General features: G+C 46.6%; 4 protein-coding genes across 4 annotated transcripts; 1 reads left to right on the top strand and 3 right to left on the bottom strand.

Annotated features, from left to right (window-relative positions):
• Positions 1-56: 56 nt before the first annotated feature.
• On the bottom strand, positions 57-784 carry F4822DRAFT_429607 (uncharacterized protein; the record flags this gene model as incomplete). Its single annotated transcript, XM_051461133.1, has 3 exons — positions 57-268; positions 321-566; positions 622-784. 3 exons carry the CDS (start codon positions 782-784, stop codon positions 57-59), a joined length of 621 nt encoding a protein of 206 aa, XP_051314767.1.
• A 6,483-nt stretch (positions 785-7,267) lies between these two features.
• F4822DRAFT_429606 (uncharacterized protein) lies at positions 7,268-9,069 on the top strand (the record flags this gene model as incomplete). The annotated part of the gene is made up of 3 exons (XM_051461132.1): positions 7,268-7,405; positions 7,462-8,122; positions 8,243-9,069. The coding sequence occupies 3 exons, from the start codon at positions 7,268-7,270 to the stop codon at positions 9,067-9,069; spliced, it is 1,626 nt and encodes a 541-aa protein (XP_051314766.1).
• Positions 9,070-10,137: 1,068 nt separating this feature from the next.
• F4822DRAFT_265315 (putative aldo/keto reductase) lies at positions 10,138-11,962 on the bottom strand. The gene is made up of 3 exons (XM_051454626.1): positions 11,777-11,962; positions 11,121-11,693; positions 10,138-10,977 (listed from the first exon to the last, which is right to left on the bottom strand). Exons 1-3 carry the CDS (start codon positions 11,778-11,780, stop codon positions 10,607-10,609), a joined length of 948 nt encoding a protein of 315 aa, XP_051314765.1. The 5' UTR covers positions 11,781-11,962; the 3' UTR covers positions 10,138-10,606.
• A 645-nt stretch (positions 11,963-12,607) lies between these two features.
• On the bottom strand, positions 12,608-14,494 carry F4822DRAFT_429604 (heterokaryon incompatibility protein-domain-containing protein; the record flags this gene model as incomplete). Its single annotated transcript, XM_051461131.1, has 1 exon — positions 12,608-14,494. One exon carries the CDS (start codon positions 14,492-14,494, stop codon positions 12,608-12,610), a length of 1,887 nt encoding a protein of 628 aa, XP_051314764.1.
• Positions 14,495-15,340: the final 846 nt, after the last annotated feature.

Here is a 15,340-nt window from a genome sequence, read left to right as displayed (position 1 = left end):
AACTCCTTCGCGATGAAAGCATCAACTACCTTACAGGCTCAAATGGGAGAATGCATTTATAGGACCTTGCCACCAAGGAGGCCAGCAACGGGAGCGAGGATGTTTCCGAGGAGACCCTCAACGTCACCGAGGAGACCCTGAAGTTCCTGAGCAAGTTCAGGAGCGACCTCACCAAGGAGACCCTGGACGAGACCGACAACAGGCTTGGCAATGGGCTCAACGATGGAGAGGACGAGTTGTAGCTCAGGCTTAACGGCAGTAAGAGCATCTGGATACATGTTAGCATTGACCTAGAAAGCATTGGATCCATTGATACTTACCACCAGAGACACCCTTGACGACCTGACCGACAGTGGTCTTGATACCGTTACCGATGGAGAGGACACCGTTCAATAGCTGAGGAAGCTGCTGGAGCTCCGACTCGGCGAGCTGGGGAACACCCTCACCAACGAGGGACAAGACGGGGCTGGCAATCTTGGTAACCTCACTGACAACCTCAAGGAGGGTGTGCTCAATCTGGGGAACCAAAGTGGTGGTGTTGACGTTAACACCCACGACGAGGCCAGCTGCACTTTATGTTAGTGGCATAGAGAATTATGCATCGGATTATGAATCACATACAGATGAGCTTTAGGTCACCCTCAACCGTCTTCTGGACACCAGTGACGGTGGTGATGGCAGTGCTGAGGAGCTCAATGGCACGAGCCTGTTGCTGGTGGACGGCCGGGGCAGCGAGGGCAGAGCCCATGGAGAAAGCAGCGAGAGCGAAGTTGGTGAAACGCATTTTGGCTGTTGGGTATTGTGTTGGTTGCGGTGAAGCGAGTTTTACGTAAGCGGAAAAAGCTGAGGAGCTTAAAGATATCAAGGAGTGACTAAGTTGGAAAGTAGAGAGCGACTAAGTGAGAGACACTGTAAGCTGATCGATTGTTGGATGAGGAAGGAAAAGAAGGAATCTGTCTATACTGACTGGCGACGGCAGATATATACTCCCCCGAGGGAACCGGCTCACCACTTAGACCCCTGAGTTTTGCATTCATTTCGTCCATGTTGATTCTACCCTCATCCACTCTGGTGAGTCTATCATCCTTTCCAATGTCGTCACTAGGTCAAGGACTGGAATAGTGATGGACACTTTCCACCCTCTCATCTTATTGGCGAATAACATTCAGGCACAGGGTCTTGGCAAACATGAATGGTACACAACAGAATGGATACCAGCAGGATGGATTCAGCCAGGATTTACAGCGTCTCATCGATGAGGTTGAAGTCGAACTGGTGCCTTACCAAGCTGCAGGAGAACTATCACCGTGCGTTGTAATAATACAATGCTGTTAGTGCTAGACAAGGGGTTGTTGTCCCCGCGTGGGGCCCTAACGGTAGCATGGTCGATCGCAATGTTACCTACTAGCCCCCATGCTAAAAAGCTTGTCCACTGGTCAAATCCACGCCAACGCAATATACGATGTTGAAGACATTGTTTTGTTGTCAGGTATCACAAGATGCGGTCCTCTCAACCGCGGCGACGGCGCCTTAGATCTTACTGTGTGAAGCCTCTACAACACCAACTCATCTCATTGCTGTCGGATTACAAGACGAAACTACATTACTTGGAGGCCATGTCCACTTCAAATGCTTCGGCTTCTGTAGATCAAAGTCCAAAAGACCCTTGTTGGACGATTATCAAACGACTTCCATAGGCGATCACAACTAGTTCCTAGGTGTTAAATGGGGACTTGCATAACATAACCGGCCAGCCTTGTAAGGAAAGAAGGCTTGCATTGGTCCGCACGTGGCAGATACAGAAACCTCGTGGAGCAAGGCAATAAACTCGGCAAGTACCATTATTGGCGGTTTCGTACGGTCTCTCGTATGAATTACTGACTATTACTTAGGTACATATGTGCATTGTGCGGATACACTGGAATAATGCTCACCGACTCCAACCGACTGGCTAAGTCCCTTGGGCCCCAGTAGCCTTTCTCATTCCCTTGCAGCTCTTATGAAGCGCAATGGATATGTAACAGAAGCGACTGTCCAATTTTATGCCCCTTAATTGGGGGCGACCTGCAGTTGGGTCACAATTTTCATTATTGTTATGCCTTAGGAAATCACAACGTATTATTATTGATCCTTCAATGTTATTTCTCTGTGCCAGAATCCTGACGTCACTCTAGAGACCTGGTTCGCGAAGTGGAATACACTACAAACCCCTGAATGCCGCGATGTCACCATATCCAAACAGAATTAGGTAAGGGGATTTAAAATAAGGTCGGTCAGGGTCAACCTCCTATCCGCATCAGCACGTAGCATTGATGACGAGCTTGACAGTATCCCTATTAAACTTTTAAATAATCTAATATCCATGGACCCTTTCAGTCTGTATAGACTAGATCCGTTGTTTCGGCGATGCCAGCTATTTCCTTTTCGAGCCGAAATTTCCTCGAGGCTGACTAGGGCTAGCCATATTGGCACTAAGTATCCCCATAGGCTGAAGAAGTCCCTCCGAGGAGCATGCTAACATGCGCCATTTAGTCGGTTCGAAACGTGATCTTCTTTTGATAAGATATCTAATATCCGATGTGAATACAATGCGGTGTAGCCGCAAGTCACCATGCAATAGGGGCATGGCTATTCCCGTGGAGCTATCTCCCGTGTGGATTGCCGAGGAAGTTGTTGCTGTTGGAAGCGGATGAACGGAGTAGCCGCGATTCCCGTCTTACTTGAATTACCGGTGTTCTGAGGCTTCAGGCTCATGAACCATCGAGACGGGCACGAGCTACATCGTAGATTCCGGTTACTTGATGCCTATACTCAGCGCGCAAACGTATCAACTTGCATCTAGCTTGGCATTTTTGAGATGCGATATTGAGATACCTCGTTGAATAAAGGGTTAGGTTAGTTGCGTTGCCGAGGTATGCCGCATTTCTTTTTGCAACTTCCAATTCGACTATCGGTCTTCTCCCTTACTTCGGAAGAAATTGGATAATTCTAATAGCAACTCTTCGTATTCGAATATGATCACTCACGAAGCACAATGCGTGAAATTACTTCGAGAATTCCCGAGGCCATGGCTTCCGCGCTCCGGCTCCCGTATAGTATGCCCTCTAGCATACCTAAACCTTCCGGGTACGACATAAACCTTCCGGCGAGTTATTTTTATAACCAGGTGATGCTTCGTGTTCTAGCCGACGTAGAACGTATTCGCATATACCTGGGTATCACCTCCGAGCGGCTTCACATGTTTAACTGCTCAAAACCCGCCACCATTTATACAACTGCATTCCTCGGGATTCGACGCTCGCTAGCGGCGGTGATATCGGAGCAAGTAGACATTGATCCAATACCGTCCTTGAGTAATTTCGCTTGCACTGAGCCGGTTTGCAGGTTTATCTCGCGAGACTTCGCTTTGATCAATTCATTATCCGACAACGGCATTTGAAAATGTTTTCTCCCTACAGGCATTCTACAAGTCAGGGACGACGAGGATGACTCGCCTCTCCAAACTTAATACCAGCCACCAAGATACCTTGCCTGAATCGGCTGCACATTGCTTCGCTGGCTGGCCGACGCAAGGAGACCAAATTAGACAATCTAACTCAATAGGCTCGAATGGGACGAGCGGGAGCTATGCCGTGAGTGCAAGTCAATCAGTTTACCTTCGGGCTATGTGCAAAGTAGCGTAAGCTCATGAATGACCCCAAGACCCCCGGTTAATATTTTGGAATTCCAAATGGAGTCGAAGTTGTTCGACTGTCAAGTGCTGCTAATCGGATACAGCCCGTCGGTATCACGTACATTACAGAACGCTAGGGCCGAATGCGACAGGGTTATAAACCTCGGAATCGTTGCTACACCCAACGTCGACGTGATAACGGGTGTTAATTAAGGGTTCATACCGGATAGATTCAGCGAAAAGAACTTGCTATAAACCCATCCCGATCCTAGATGCCAAACGGCACTCTAGGTTGTGCTAACCCTAAATCGAGGGCTTAATCAAATAGAAAATCGCGATCGCAATCCTCCAGTAGACCAGTATGTCCAACTTAATCGGATTTCCTTCGTCGTTAACCCGGAGTACCATGGGTTTATTGACGATGCGACCTTACCGAATACTAGTGTTATCGAAACCCACCCGCCTGCGAGCTCCAAAATCCAACGATAAATAAGGAAGTGATGCTAAATACTTTGGGTACCTAGGTGGTTTACCTTCACTGCTTTATTCTACAACAGAGCCCGTAGTACGCTAGCTCCCACTATAAGTAAGACATACACAGGCGTTCCGAGCCGCCTACTTCCACTGGTAAGGAAATGCGAAACATCTGTATTAGGGGCTATTAACCGCTAGGAGTAAGACCTACATAAAATTAGGCGCCCTGTTTCTACCTAGGTGGGAACCTGGCGATGATTATATGGTGCCTTTCAAGGGGAAAAGAAGATATAAATGAGCGCTTGCTGAAACTTCGTTTCCGCTACTCGTATAGCGAAATTCTCTACCGTGCGTCGCCATTAGGCATATCCAAATCAATAGCATAAACGGAAGTATAGATGAAAAAATACCTAGGTAGCTTAGCATAGCGGCTATGTTGCTAGTGAGCTCAGCCTGGAAGTAGAGCTAAGCTTTCTCATTTGACCAATCGGAGAGCTTCTACATCTCTTTTTGGTAATTACCAAGAGTATTATAGACATGAACGATTCGAAGAGAGAACATGTAGTTGTTACATATAACTATTATTGGTAATTTCTACCTTGATGAATTATATTTATTACAACTAGATTTGAGGCGCGGACGGGCCAGAATCAAATCCTGTGTCGTTATTCTTTGCGTGTTGCTATGTTCTCCGTAGTATACTAGGGTACTAATAGGGGACGGGGCAGTGGTAAGCACTGCCAAACGGGGGTGCGCTATGCACGATGCTCCCCTCTAAAGGAACCACCAAGGCCGCCAGTTGAGGTACGCCTAGCAGCTGAACACGATCCGCGTATAACCACCTGATTTACGGCCACTAAAAATTCCATAGGCGCCTAATAATGCGATACAGCAGGGTGCCTAGGTAGACAGCTAACCCCTATTTTTCTATTTATTGCAGACCTACCTACCTAGGTACATAACTACGACTAAAACAACCTGCTCCTGATGCAACGAGAATCAATGGCCGTATTAATTGCTGGCTTAGACTCCTAACTTCGATGTTTTTATGTTTTCATAAGCCCAACGTCATGCTACACTCCATCTTATATACCCCTTTTACTATACCATTATAGGGAATAGGGAACAAAGCAAGAAGTTCAACAACGCCTCTCATTTCCAAGGAGACATTGTTTCCGAGCACAATACATTATACGATCAGCTCTAGTATTATAAGTCTAGCAGCTACAGCTGGCGAGAAGCTAGTTTTGTCTAACCAAATTTGCCATCATCGATTACGATCACACAGATGAAAAGAAAGGTCAAGTAGCCATACCCGTCAACAATTAAGTGATTAGAAAGCAGGTAAATCGTAAATCCAGCACAATATGCACGAGTATTCGGACCAGAGTGACGGTGAAAGCCTCACGGCTGACCAGTCTCCAAAATCCCCAGTATTCATATCTGGTAACGGATATAAATACAGTCCCTATGACCGCTACGCTCACGAATGTGGGCACGTTTTTCATAAAGGTCACCTTGTAAGGACCGTAGATACTAAGGTAAAGAAGTATCATGAAGGATTATGTAACCTATGCTGGTGCGACATATTTTGGGATGCCAGGGAGATCCGGATAGGTAAGCCCGAAGGCACCAGGCGATTCAAAGACGGTAATCGAAAACCTACCATCATGTCTAAACCGAAGCGTCCTAGAGGTGCCGTCAAGTATTGGGTTCGTAGAGGACCTGTGGTTGGAAAGGTCGAACTTTATGGGAAGACTACATTATTCTAAGTGGAAAATAGCGTTACTATTTATTTTTTTACCTAGGTAGAAGCGAGGAACTCCATGAAATAGATATTGAAAACAATTTAGGAATCAATGTTGCTATTATGATTATCTGTATCCATCACAATCCATCGCTGATGTAGTTTATATATTGTTTTATCATGGAATACCTTAGGCCATTTTTCATATGTTGCAACGCTAATACAATTCTTCCTATATAGTATGCTTCATTCTTTGTATGACATATTTGATTTTCTATATGTATGTCTTTGTGTACCTACATGTTGAATCACTAACCGTTACTACTCATTATATATATATTACTAGGTAGGTAGGCCAATAGACCAATAGTGATATGTACCTGGGGTATGCGGCTTCGCCGTCAAGGCCTAGAGGGGATGTATCCTACCACCAATTCTACTCAACATGTACCTGCCTCGAACACCAATGTACATTTACTATCCCAGGCTACAACTACCTAAAATATCAAGGTAGCAGTAACCATTGACGCAAATCTAACATATTAACCACTAGTACTTTTGTATCAAATTAGACGTAATATCATACGGGTACCATTGCTTAAGTACCTAGGTACTAAGATATATAGTATTTTTGTAGTTCTCCTATTATTATTTGTCTACTGCCGATTTTACGCAAACACTAGGAGAAGGTCTACTGTGTGCCAGTGCAGGAGCAAAATATGGGGTGGGGGGAGGGTAGGGGGTAATAAAATTAATCGAAAAAAACAAAACGAAATCGAAACAAGACAAAAAAAAACTTAAAGAACTTTTTTTCCTAAGGTCGTAGAGAATTACAGAAGGTACGGTACAGAAGCACGTGAAAAAACAGTGTAAATGTGTGTTTGTAAGTTGTTACTGCAAAAGAAAGCTGAGCCAATCCCGCGATAGCTTCTTTTTTTTTCTGTAGTAATTTCCACTGTGAAATAGGTGGTCCTTGCAACGCTAACTTAGAGTATTAACTTTGCCATCCCCCTGTATTCCCCCGCCGTAAGGCAGCTACGTAGAAGGCAGGAACTGTTTTAGAGGCAAGCACTTGTGTTTATTTAGGTTCCTTCCCTACCAAGGCAAGCACACAGTTCGTCCAGGTCCTCCGGGGGAAGGCACGCCGTGCACAGGTAGTTCCTTCATTATCTGTGAGTGATTGCACCGTAACCTGTTTATTTATTTATTTTTTCGGCGAACTGGAAACCTCTGGGATCCCTTACACCTAAACCTTCCACCCATTGTCACGCCGACTTTTTACACAACTTCCAATCCCTTTCACTTCAAGTAAACCTGCTTCGGCGATAATTCCCACACTTCTTCCATCTGCATCCATACAACTCTAACTCGTAATGTCCGACGAAATGGCTTCGGAAACGCGAGTAATTGTTCCTGATGCCAATGGCAATGGGTGCGAGGACACGCACCCTCTCGCCCACATCACTGCGCAGAATAACGAAGTTCCTCTCTTCAAGAAAATTCCGTCTGAGGTACGTCTTAGCCAGCTCATCTCATCCTTGATAAACTCATACTTAAATGAAGTCAGATCCTCTTAAAGATCTACGAACTCGCTGTCGTTCTCGATGACCCAATTTACCCCACCGATCTCATGGCCGGCTCCAACAAATATACGTTGGTTTCCAAAGGCAAGAAACTACAGCCAACAGTTGTTGCCCTGAGTCAGGTTTGCCGAAAAATCTATGAAGATCTCAAATATTGCCCGATATTCTATCGTGTCAATACTTTTTCCTTCAACACGCAAATATCCTTACATGCCTTCCTGGCAGCTATCACCCCTCAGCGACGTGCGGCGATTCGTTATATTGAGATCGACGAGGGTAGTCTCATAGCGACGCCGGGCGACGTGAGATACTGGAGACACCGCTGGCTCAATTGGAACGCTGATTACCAAAGGAACAGTGTATTGACACTTTTGAGCCAATGTCATGATTTGAGGGAGCTATCATATGTCATACCACCGTTTGAGCATTTCTTAGCAGAAGCCCATACTTCCTTACTCAAAACATACGACATTTGCTCTCCGTGGAACCTGCCTACTTTCCGACTGTTGATTCGAGCAAAGGGTACTGATAGTATTCATACCTATGAGATGGGCGTTGAGGACGGTTTCGAAGTCCCAGCGTGGTTGCAGGAAATAGACCCAGATCCAGCGCATGCGCGCCAACTTAGGCCTATCAATGATGCTCGTAAGTCACCTTGAACCTCATTAGATCACTGTCCAATTTCCTTCAAGCAGCATCTGTACTATTGCCTTCCCTGGTACGTAATAAAGCCAATAGATGATGACTAACTGTTGGATGCTGTAGTGGTTCGTCGAAAGCGCCTTTTCAGACGGGAGGAAAAGAGGTTGAACGACAACAAAGACCCCCAGGACAAGCAATACAGATTCTACCGCCCCAAGTGGTTCGATGATATGAAAGCGAACGTCGGTCTTGCCGTAACGGCCGCACGCATCGATATGCCAGGAGAGATTCGTATCTCACAAGATCCCATAAATGACACCTTTGGTCCAATCTCATCCCGTACTAGAGCTAGGGTAGGATCGTATGACTACTCATCTGGTCGCTGCATACGAGACTTTCCTAGATACAACGTGTATGGAGGATTGGCGTGGTCCGTAATGGAGATCTCAGGGGTCAGATTGAACCACTCAGAAGTCCAATGCAAAGTGACATGCAACGTTGCGACGGCCGACGATCGTCTACGGTACAAGGGACAGCATCGCACATTTTGGACTCCCATCCATAGCCTTGTGGGGGAATACGACCCTTACAGGCTTCTGGAATTCTACAGGTACATGGCAAACCCTAGATCCCCCGTTCCTCTCGAAGGGATGCGAGGTACACTGCCGCCTCGCGAGGTCTCTAAATCTGTGGGAGGCATTACCGGTCTCCTCGCCGAAGAAACCAACGCAGTCTCCAGAAGGGCGTTTTGTCGAAGATGGAAGAGTGTTGAAACGCGTTGGAACAGCCGTTTGGCGAGGCTTGAAAAACGCGCCGCAGTTAGCCCGCAAAACGGGAACAACTCGACAACTGCGGGCGAAGCCCAAGAAGAAGAGGACATGAGCCAAGATGAAACTCAAGTTTCCTGTCGGGGGGCGGGGTGGACGCCGTTCTTTGATCTCGAGTACTAATCACCACACCATTGGAGAGTCAGATATTTAGACAAATAATAAGAAGACCGTATTGAGCCATGTTAATAGGTACAGGGGTACGTGAACTTACACTTCAAAACCTTCAAGTAGCATAATCCTTTCGTCAAGTCAGCACTTTAGTTATGTGTTTTAGACAAGCCACCCGCGCATAGATGTCGGCTCATGTAGTTTTGCAAGTGTCTGGACGCGTTGGAGAGTGGAGGTTCCGTTTTAGCTCTCTCGTTTCGCTATCATCCTTCTTCTTGCCATCCCTATTGTCCGTCTTGCCCAACACCAATCCTAGAGGAGCTGACTCCCTAGTGGGTTTCTTTTCCCTGGATGGGTAGTAGCTACACTCGACCTCTCATCGGAAATATCTTCTCACATAGCGACTACAACGTTGAAGTATTCGTTGTTCTATTGCTCGCTAACGCGAAAGTGTACGGAGATGGCTACTCATTGGGGAATAGGTGGTGGTACGGTAGGTTGGTTTCCGGCGTCGTCAAGACGCTTCACCCGCGGCGTCGCCGGCTAGATTGCGGTTGTCGTTGGTCCCCCAGCATGGGTGGAGAATGCCGTAGGGGGTATCCATTTGCTTAAGGGACATGTTTTTAATGCATTATGGGATATATATAGTGGTTTGAAGTAATTTATAGAATAAGATCCACGAATTTGATTATCGTGATGAAGGGTTGATGTTTCCGTGGTTGGAAAAGGTCTTGGAATGATGGAATGATGGAGGAATAGAGGTTCAGGTTTGGCCCTGTCGATTGCCACCTATTTATACTAATCCTTCCCGTCGCTGCTGCCGAGACGGACCCGTATTATGGATGGAACTGACCGGAATCTGTTGCTATGACGTAAACGTACCTGACGATAAATTGCGGGACAGTGCGTTGGCCAGCGTTGACTAAATCTTAGGCGACGACGGTGTTAGAGTTTAATCGGACGCGGCTAATACCTCATTGGCCGTTTATCGTGAACATCGCGTTACCTTCGTCCTAGCCAAATTCTCTTTGATAACTCTAGTCGTAGGCTTCAACTATGAAGACCAAGTCTGAATCATCTCATTTATGCCGGACTCCTAACCAGACTGAATTTTATTTCATTGAATATCGTCACTTCTTTGATTAGAGGCGGAAATAGTTCCTGGTCTTTTGAAATGTGGCGTGATTCCTTTTGTATGGTCGTAGCCCCTATTTTTGGTGTAACCGTATACGTCATCTACCCCCTTTTCCTACGTTACATAATCATATCGAGATGAGCTTAGATAAGACTTCGAGCCTGCCCTGTGATCATCCAAACGCTTAATAACAGTTATCAGGAACGACTTACAGGCAGCAGAGAACGATCATCAGATTGCGGTTACCAAAATCTAGATATAGATATAAGGTGCGCCCCCCCGATCATTCAGTTCTGACCAGCCCAGGATCAGTCGCACGTGTAGTATACACTTGGACTTAGTGCTACCCATAAGCACCTCCACCACACCATCGACCGAGAGGAGTATCGAACCCCTTTGAGTCCCTAAAATCGATTATACCCCAACGAGCTTCATCGCTGCGGCGGGATATCTATCTCCAGCAACAGGAAAGCTCTCCAAAGTGCCCGTGATAGCCTTTAGATCGTCGTCCGATAGATCTATAATAGCGGCATTCTCCTTAACCCTAGCCTCAGAGCTCGCACCTGCAATGGGAATGATTAGGGGCATTCCGGGTTTCTTGCTTTGAAGCTTTAGCCATGACAAGGCGAGTTGAGCAGGTGAGACACCTTTAGCTTTGGCTAGCTTCTCTATCTCTGAGACGAGGGCGAGGTTCTTTTGGAAGTTCTCGGGTTGGAATCGTGGGAACATGCGTAAGTAGGACCCGTGAGGTAGGTCGTCGATGCTCTTAATCCGCCCCGTAAGCACTAATAACAAAAATTAGGAATTAGTTGCTCTTTTAGTGAACGACTTGTGAGAAATTTCGGCGCTTTCGGGAGCCTTGACCCCTAAGATGCACCAGAGTAGGAGAAGGGAGTAGGTACGGGTAAGGAGTTTTGGTGCCACATACTACCGGCGCCAATTGGCGTGTGCGCAACGATCGGGATGCCTAGCTCGCCGCATGTTGTTGCCACGCCGTTTTCGAAGATGCCTGTCGCCCATAGGCTAACTTCCTGTTCCACCATATCGATCTGGGCCACAGAAGCAGCACGGCGAATAGTGTTCGCGCCAACTTCACTCAACAAGATACCTCCGATCTCCCCTGCCGCCTTCAATTCGGCGAGAGCGCGCACAGACTCTTCGATAGGGGTTTTAGGATCGACGCGAGCAATACCAAAGACGTCGATCTTCTTGCGGCCGCCAAGGGTAGAATTGGCATTGGCCAACATGCGGCGTATGCCATCGGGGGATCCGTCCATGTTCAGAGTACGCATGTCGACGATGCCACTCTTGATGCAGATTACTACTTTATCAGCGTCCTCAGGATACTGAGTGAAGTAGCGTGCTAGCAAGTGTAGTGAGCTGCGTTCTGATGTGCCATAGAAATCGGCCCCACCCCATACGTTTACGCCTGCTGCGAGCGCGGCCTTCAGCACAGCGAATGTCTCCTCGTCTGGTACCGCTCCGCTGTGCGGTGTCATACCTGTTGGAATTCATTAGTCCCCACCATTTGTTTTAAAACCAAGAACTAAGGCTTCGTGAAATGATGGCATGGGGAGATCGTACGCATGAGGCCGAGGCCATTCTGGCTGAGTGCTCTGGCTGAGTGCTCTGGCTGTTACTATAGACATTTCGACCGTGGATATCTAAAACCTCCATCGAAAATAATCTTCTTTCTTCAGCAATCGAGGATCGCCTTCATTGAAAAAAGGTAGGATAGCTGCGGGTTTCGGAATTAGCTGGCTACCTATATCCGACTGTGTTACCAACACGTTTCGATGGACCATAACGACGTCGAATTAGCGAATGAATCGGCGAAAACTAAAGGGCTTCAATCGATGCCTTTGGACATCTAATGGCCTTTGTAGCGGATTTCGTTAAATGCCATCGGTTTGTGACTTTTTATTAAGTCCGCGATATAACGAGACTGGTACTTTAAGTCCGTAAAAGTCTGAAGGTTTTATATACTAGCCCACATCGCCCTTGCATACATACCCTCAATCGTGTCTTGCTACGTTGAGAGAAATACGAAAAAGATGCGACCGTCCATAAAAAGAATAGTGTTACTCCTATCATCTTAAAAAGGACTGAAGAGAGAAGGCGAATGTTGACAATGTTCATGGATACACTCTTGGACCCCGAACGACTTAAGCATCCCGGCTACTTCTAGCTAGGCGCAGTATAGCACCACGCTAATATCGCGACGGCAAGACATTATCGTATCACGCTAGGGATTGTCTTAACTCCACTATGTTATCCCGAAGCATATACCGTCATTCGTTCAGAGGGATATAAGCTTCGGTGGTTCCCCTCCACCATGGGTAACTAAGAGCCTAACATATGTTGCGCAAATTGCCTGCAAGTCATATTAGTATAATGGGGAGCGATATATAACTTTCAACGGATGCGTATGGATTTGACATGGATGAGTCGTTGTGTATCAGCTCTTGCCAGAGCCTCTTGTACCTGCAGAAACAATGTGATACCTAGGCGGTCTTCGGTCCTCCGTTCGTATGCGAGGGACTCCCCAACCAGAAAGAATTCAAAGTCGGACCAATCCACTGTGATTGAATTCTGTGGAATTTCGTTCTTTGGGTTTGTTGCTTTGTTCGATCCCACTCCTTGAGGAATGCACAAGAATGAACTGGGGCTTATGGTATCTTTCAATTGTTGGGTATTTCGAAATATCAGGGATTGAAACCAGCCTGGCTTAGAATCATCTCGACGAATCATCGAGTTCCCGTGGAGGGTACATACAATATCGCCGATTCGAGTGTGCGATGGTCCGATACCCAGCTGTGGCCAGACCAAGCATTTCCGACCAACGTGGGCAATTGGTGGTGACATGATAAACACGAGACGCCCTTTCGCCCAAGCTAACACTTCATCAATATAATCTTCGATATTATCCGACTGCTGAAATGTCGAAGGAACGTGTTGTCCTCCCGTAAGGAGCATAAGCAATTGATGCCACACGAGTTGTGAGTCGTCATTGCTCAATTGTTTATCGGGATCCTCTGCTAGCATCCGCTCTTTTACCGATTCAAAAAGCTTCCTTGTCCATGAAATTGCAAGACTCGGGCTCGCATCCATAGGAAAAGCCTCGAATATGTGGTCGACTACTCCTACGCAATAAGGGTCTTCTAGCGTCAAAGTCTCTATATTTCGTGATTGAGGGTACCGAAGAGCCGAAAACCCCGATCGCAGGGATTGTCGGATAATAGGTAAACGCCAATCGGGTATCCAAGAACATTTCCCATTAAAATGGGAGCTGTCAGATCGATCCATAGCATGTCTAACGAAGTCATTACCATTCAGATCATGACGGAAGCGATCATAGCCGGTTTGACCACGACGTTGCTCGAAACGAGTCGTTACTGAAACGGCAAAATCCCGATATATCTCCTGGGTGGATTTGGTATAATTGATGTTGATAATTATCTTGTCGGAGCTGGACTCATCATCTACAAAAGCCACATCTGGCGCTAGGCCTGCGATGGCGTAGATACGGTCCCTGTCATCAGCACAGCCTGCTTCTGAAAACTCCGCTAGAATTTCTAGAATCCTAAGTGGGCGGCCCGCTAGAACGTGAGACTCCCAGAGGCTTCTAAAGCTTTGAACCAGATGTTTAGGTGCAGTATCCGAGCCCCATATTCTTTGAGGGATCAATAGCAGTCTGAGCCAGGGGATCATAGAAGCCCCGCAGAACAGTAAAATATTGGGATTTAGCGAGACTTCTTGTATAATCCAGCGCCTACCAAACCAGGGCAGTTGGAGAAGCCCGTTGAATGCCCGTTTCAGCTCCTCGATATTCTCTGGGCCTGGCATTCGTTGGGTTAAGAGGGCTATTTTCCTCATATGGGCTTCGCCATCTGAATCACTACCCAACCAAACTAACACGGAAGATGCACCGCGGTAGATCTCCGCCATTCGCGGGATCTGCCTGGCTTTTTCGTTGATGTCATTTTGATTGATGCATATCGCATCGACCCAGAGACGCCTCAACTTGGTCGGTAGTCTGAAGCGAACCAGCGCATCGCGAAGATTCGTCGTAATCCCCAGAGATGAGTTATTTTCGACTATGATTTCCTCACTGAATACAGGCGTTCCCCAAGTATACGATAACGCGTCAAAGAATGGATCTATGTCCAGATTGATGAGGCGCAGGTTGACGTGAAGAGGGGAGGTAGAGTCTAAAGATGGTTGAAGTTCTAAAATTCGCGTATGCGCGTTGTCAGGGAGAGGCGGGTACTTGTAAGGGGGCAACGATTCGGGTTCCCCCATCTTTTTCAGTAGGGCTCCACGTGGTAATTCAGTGGATATCGCTAAATTTCAGGGGCCTCCTATAATCCAGTAGGCGCTATGACGCCCTCCGGTGTATATACCTCTTTAGAAAGTGATGGTTTTCTATCCGAGATGTTAAATAGAGTCATAGGCTTGAGGTAATTATCTAATAGTTTAAAATGATATAATACATGTATACACCATATGTCCTCATATAGATGTTGTTGGTTGTTCCTCGTCTAAGCCTCATAGAATGCGACTTTACCCCTGATCCGTTATAATGGCGCTAACGCAACTACCTGCTAATCTTTAGGTGCTAAATCCCCCCAATGAGAGTAATCCTCTTCAAGGTTAGAGCCCCAAACACCTGCTATTCCTTCTCCAATTATCGATCTATAGCGCGTAATCAAGCCTGTATCTGAGAACTTGTTTGACGAATCCGGTTAACCTTGCTACCATACTCAAGTGAGGTATATAGTCCGCTCGATTCTAAAGATAACCTCAACTAGGATAGAAATGTGGATTGGTCCGTGGATTTTCTTAAGTAGTAGTCATTTGTGGTGTTGTAGTCGCATACTCGGAGTTGGTAAGGAAGCTAAAGAAAACCTATTGTGCGCTGAGTCTCGTCGATGTCCTGCTTAGCGAGCTTGGGCCTGACTTCAGAGAATGTAATAACTTGGGTAGGCAGAAGGTTTGATGAGACAGGTTAGATATTGGGACAGGTCCATCTTTTCAAACACGAATCTGTAGATCATGGCCCTAATCTCCTGAGGTGACCTATTGGAGTTCTATAGTATCGACTGGATGGCAATATTGCATTGATGTTATGACAGGCAAAATATATTA

Source organism: Hypoxylon trugodes (assembly GCF_022578975.1).
Source record: "Hypoxylon trugodes strain CBS 135444 unplaced genomic scaffold F4822scaffold_5, whole genome shotgun sequence".
NCBI classification, from domain to species: Eukaryota; Fungi; Ascomycota; class Sordariomycetes; order Xylariales; family Hypoxylaceae; genus Hypoxylon; species Hypoxylon trugodes.
The sequence above is the reverse complement of the archived record's forward strand: the minus strand, read 5'-3'. Positions and strand labels throughout refer to the sequence as shown.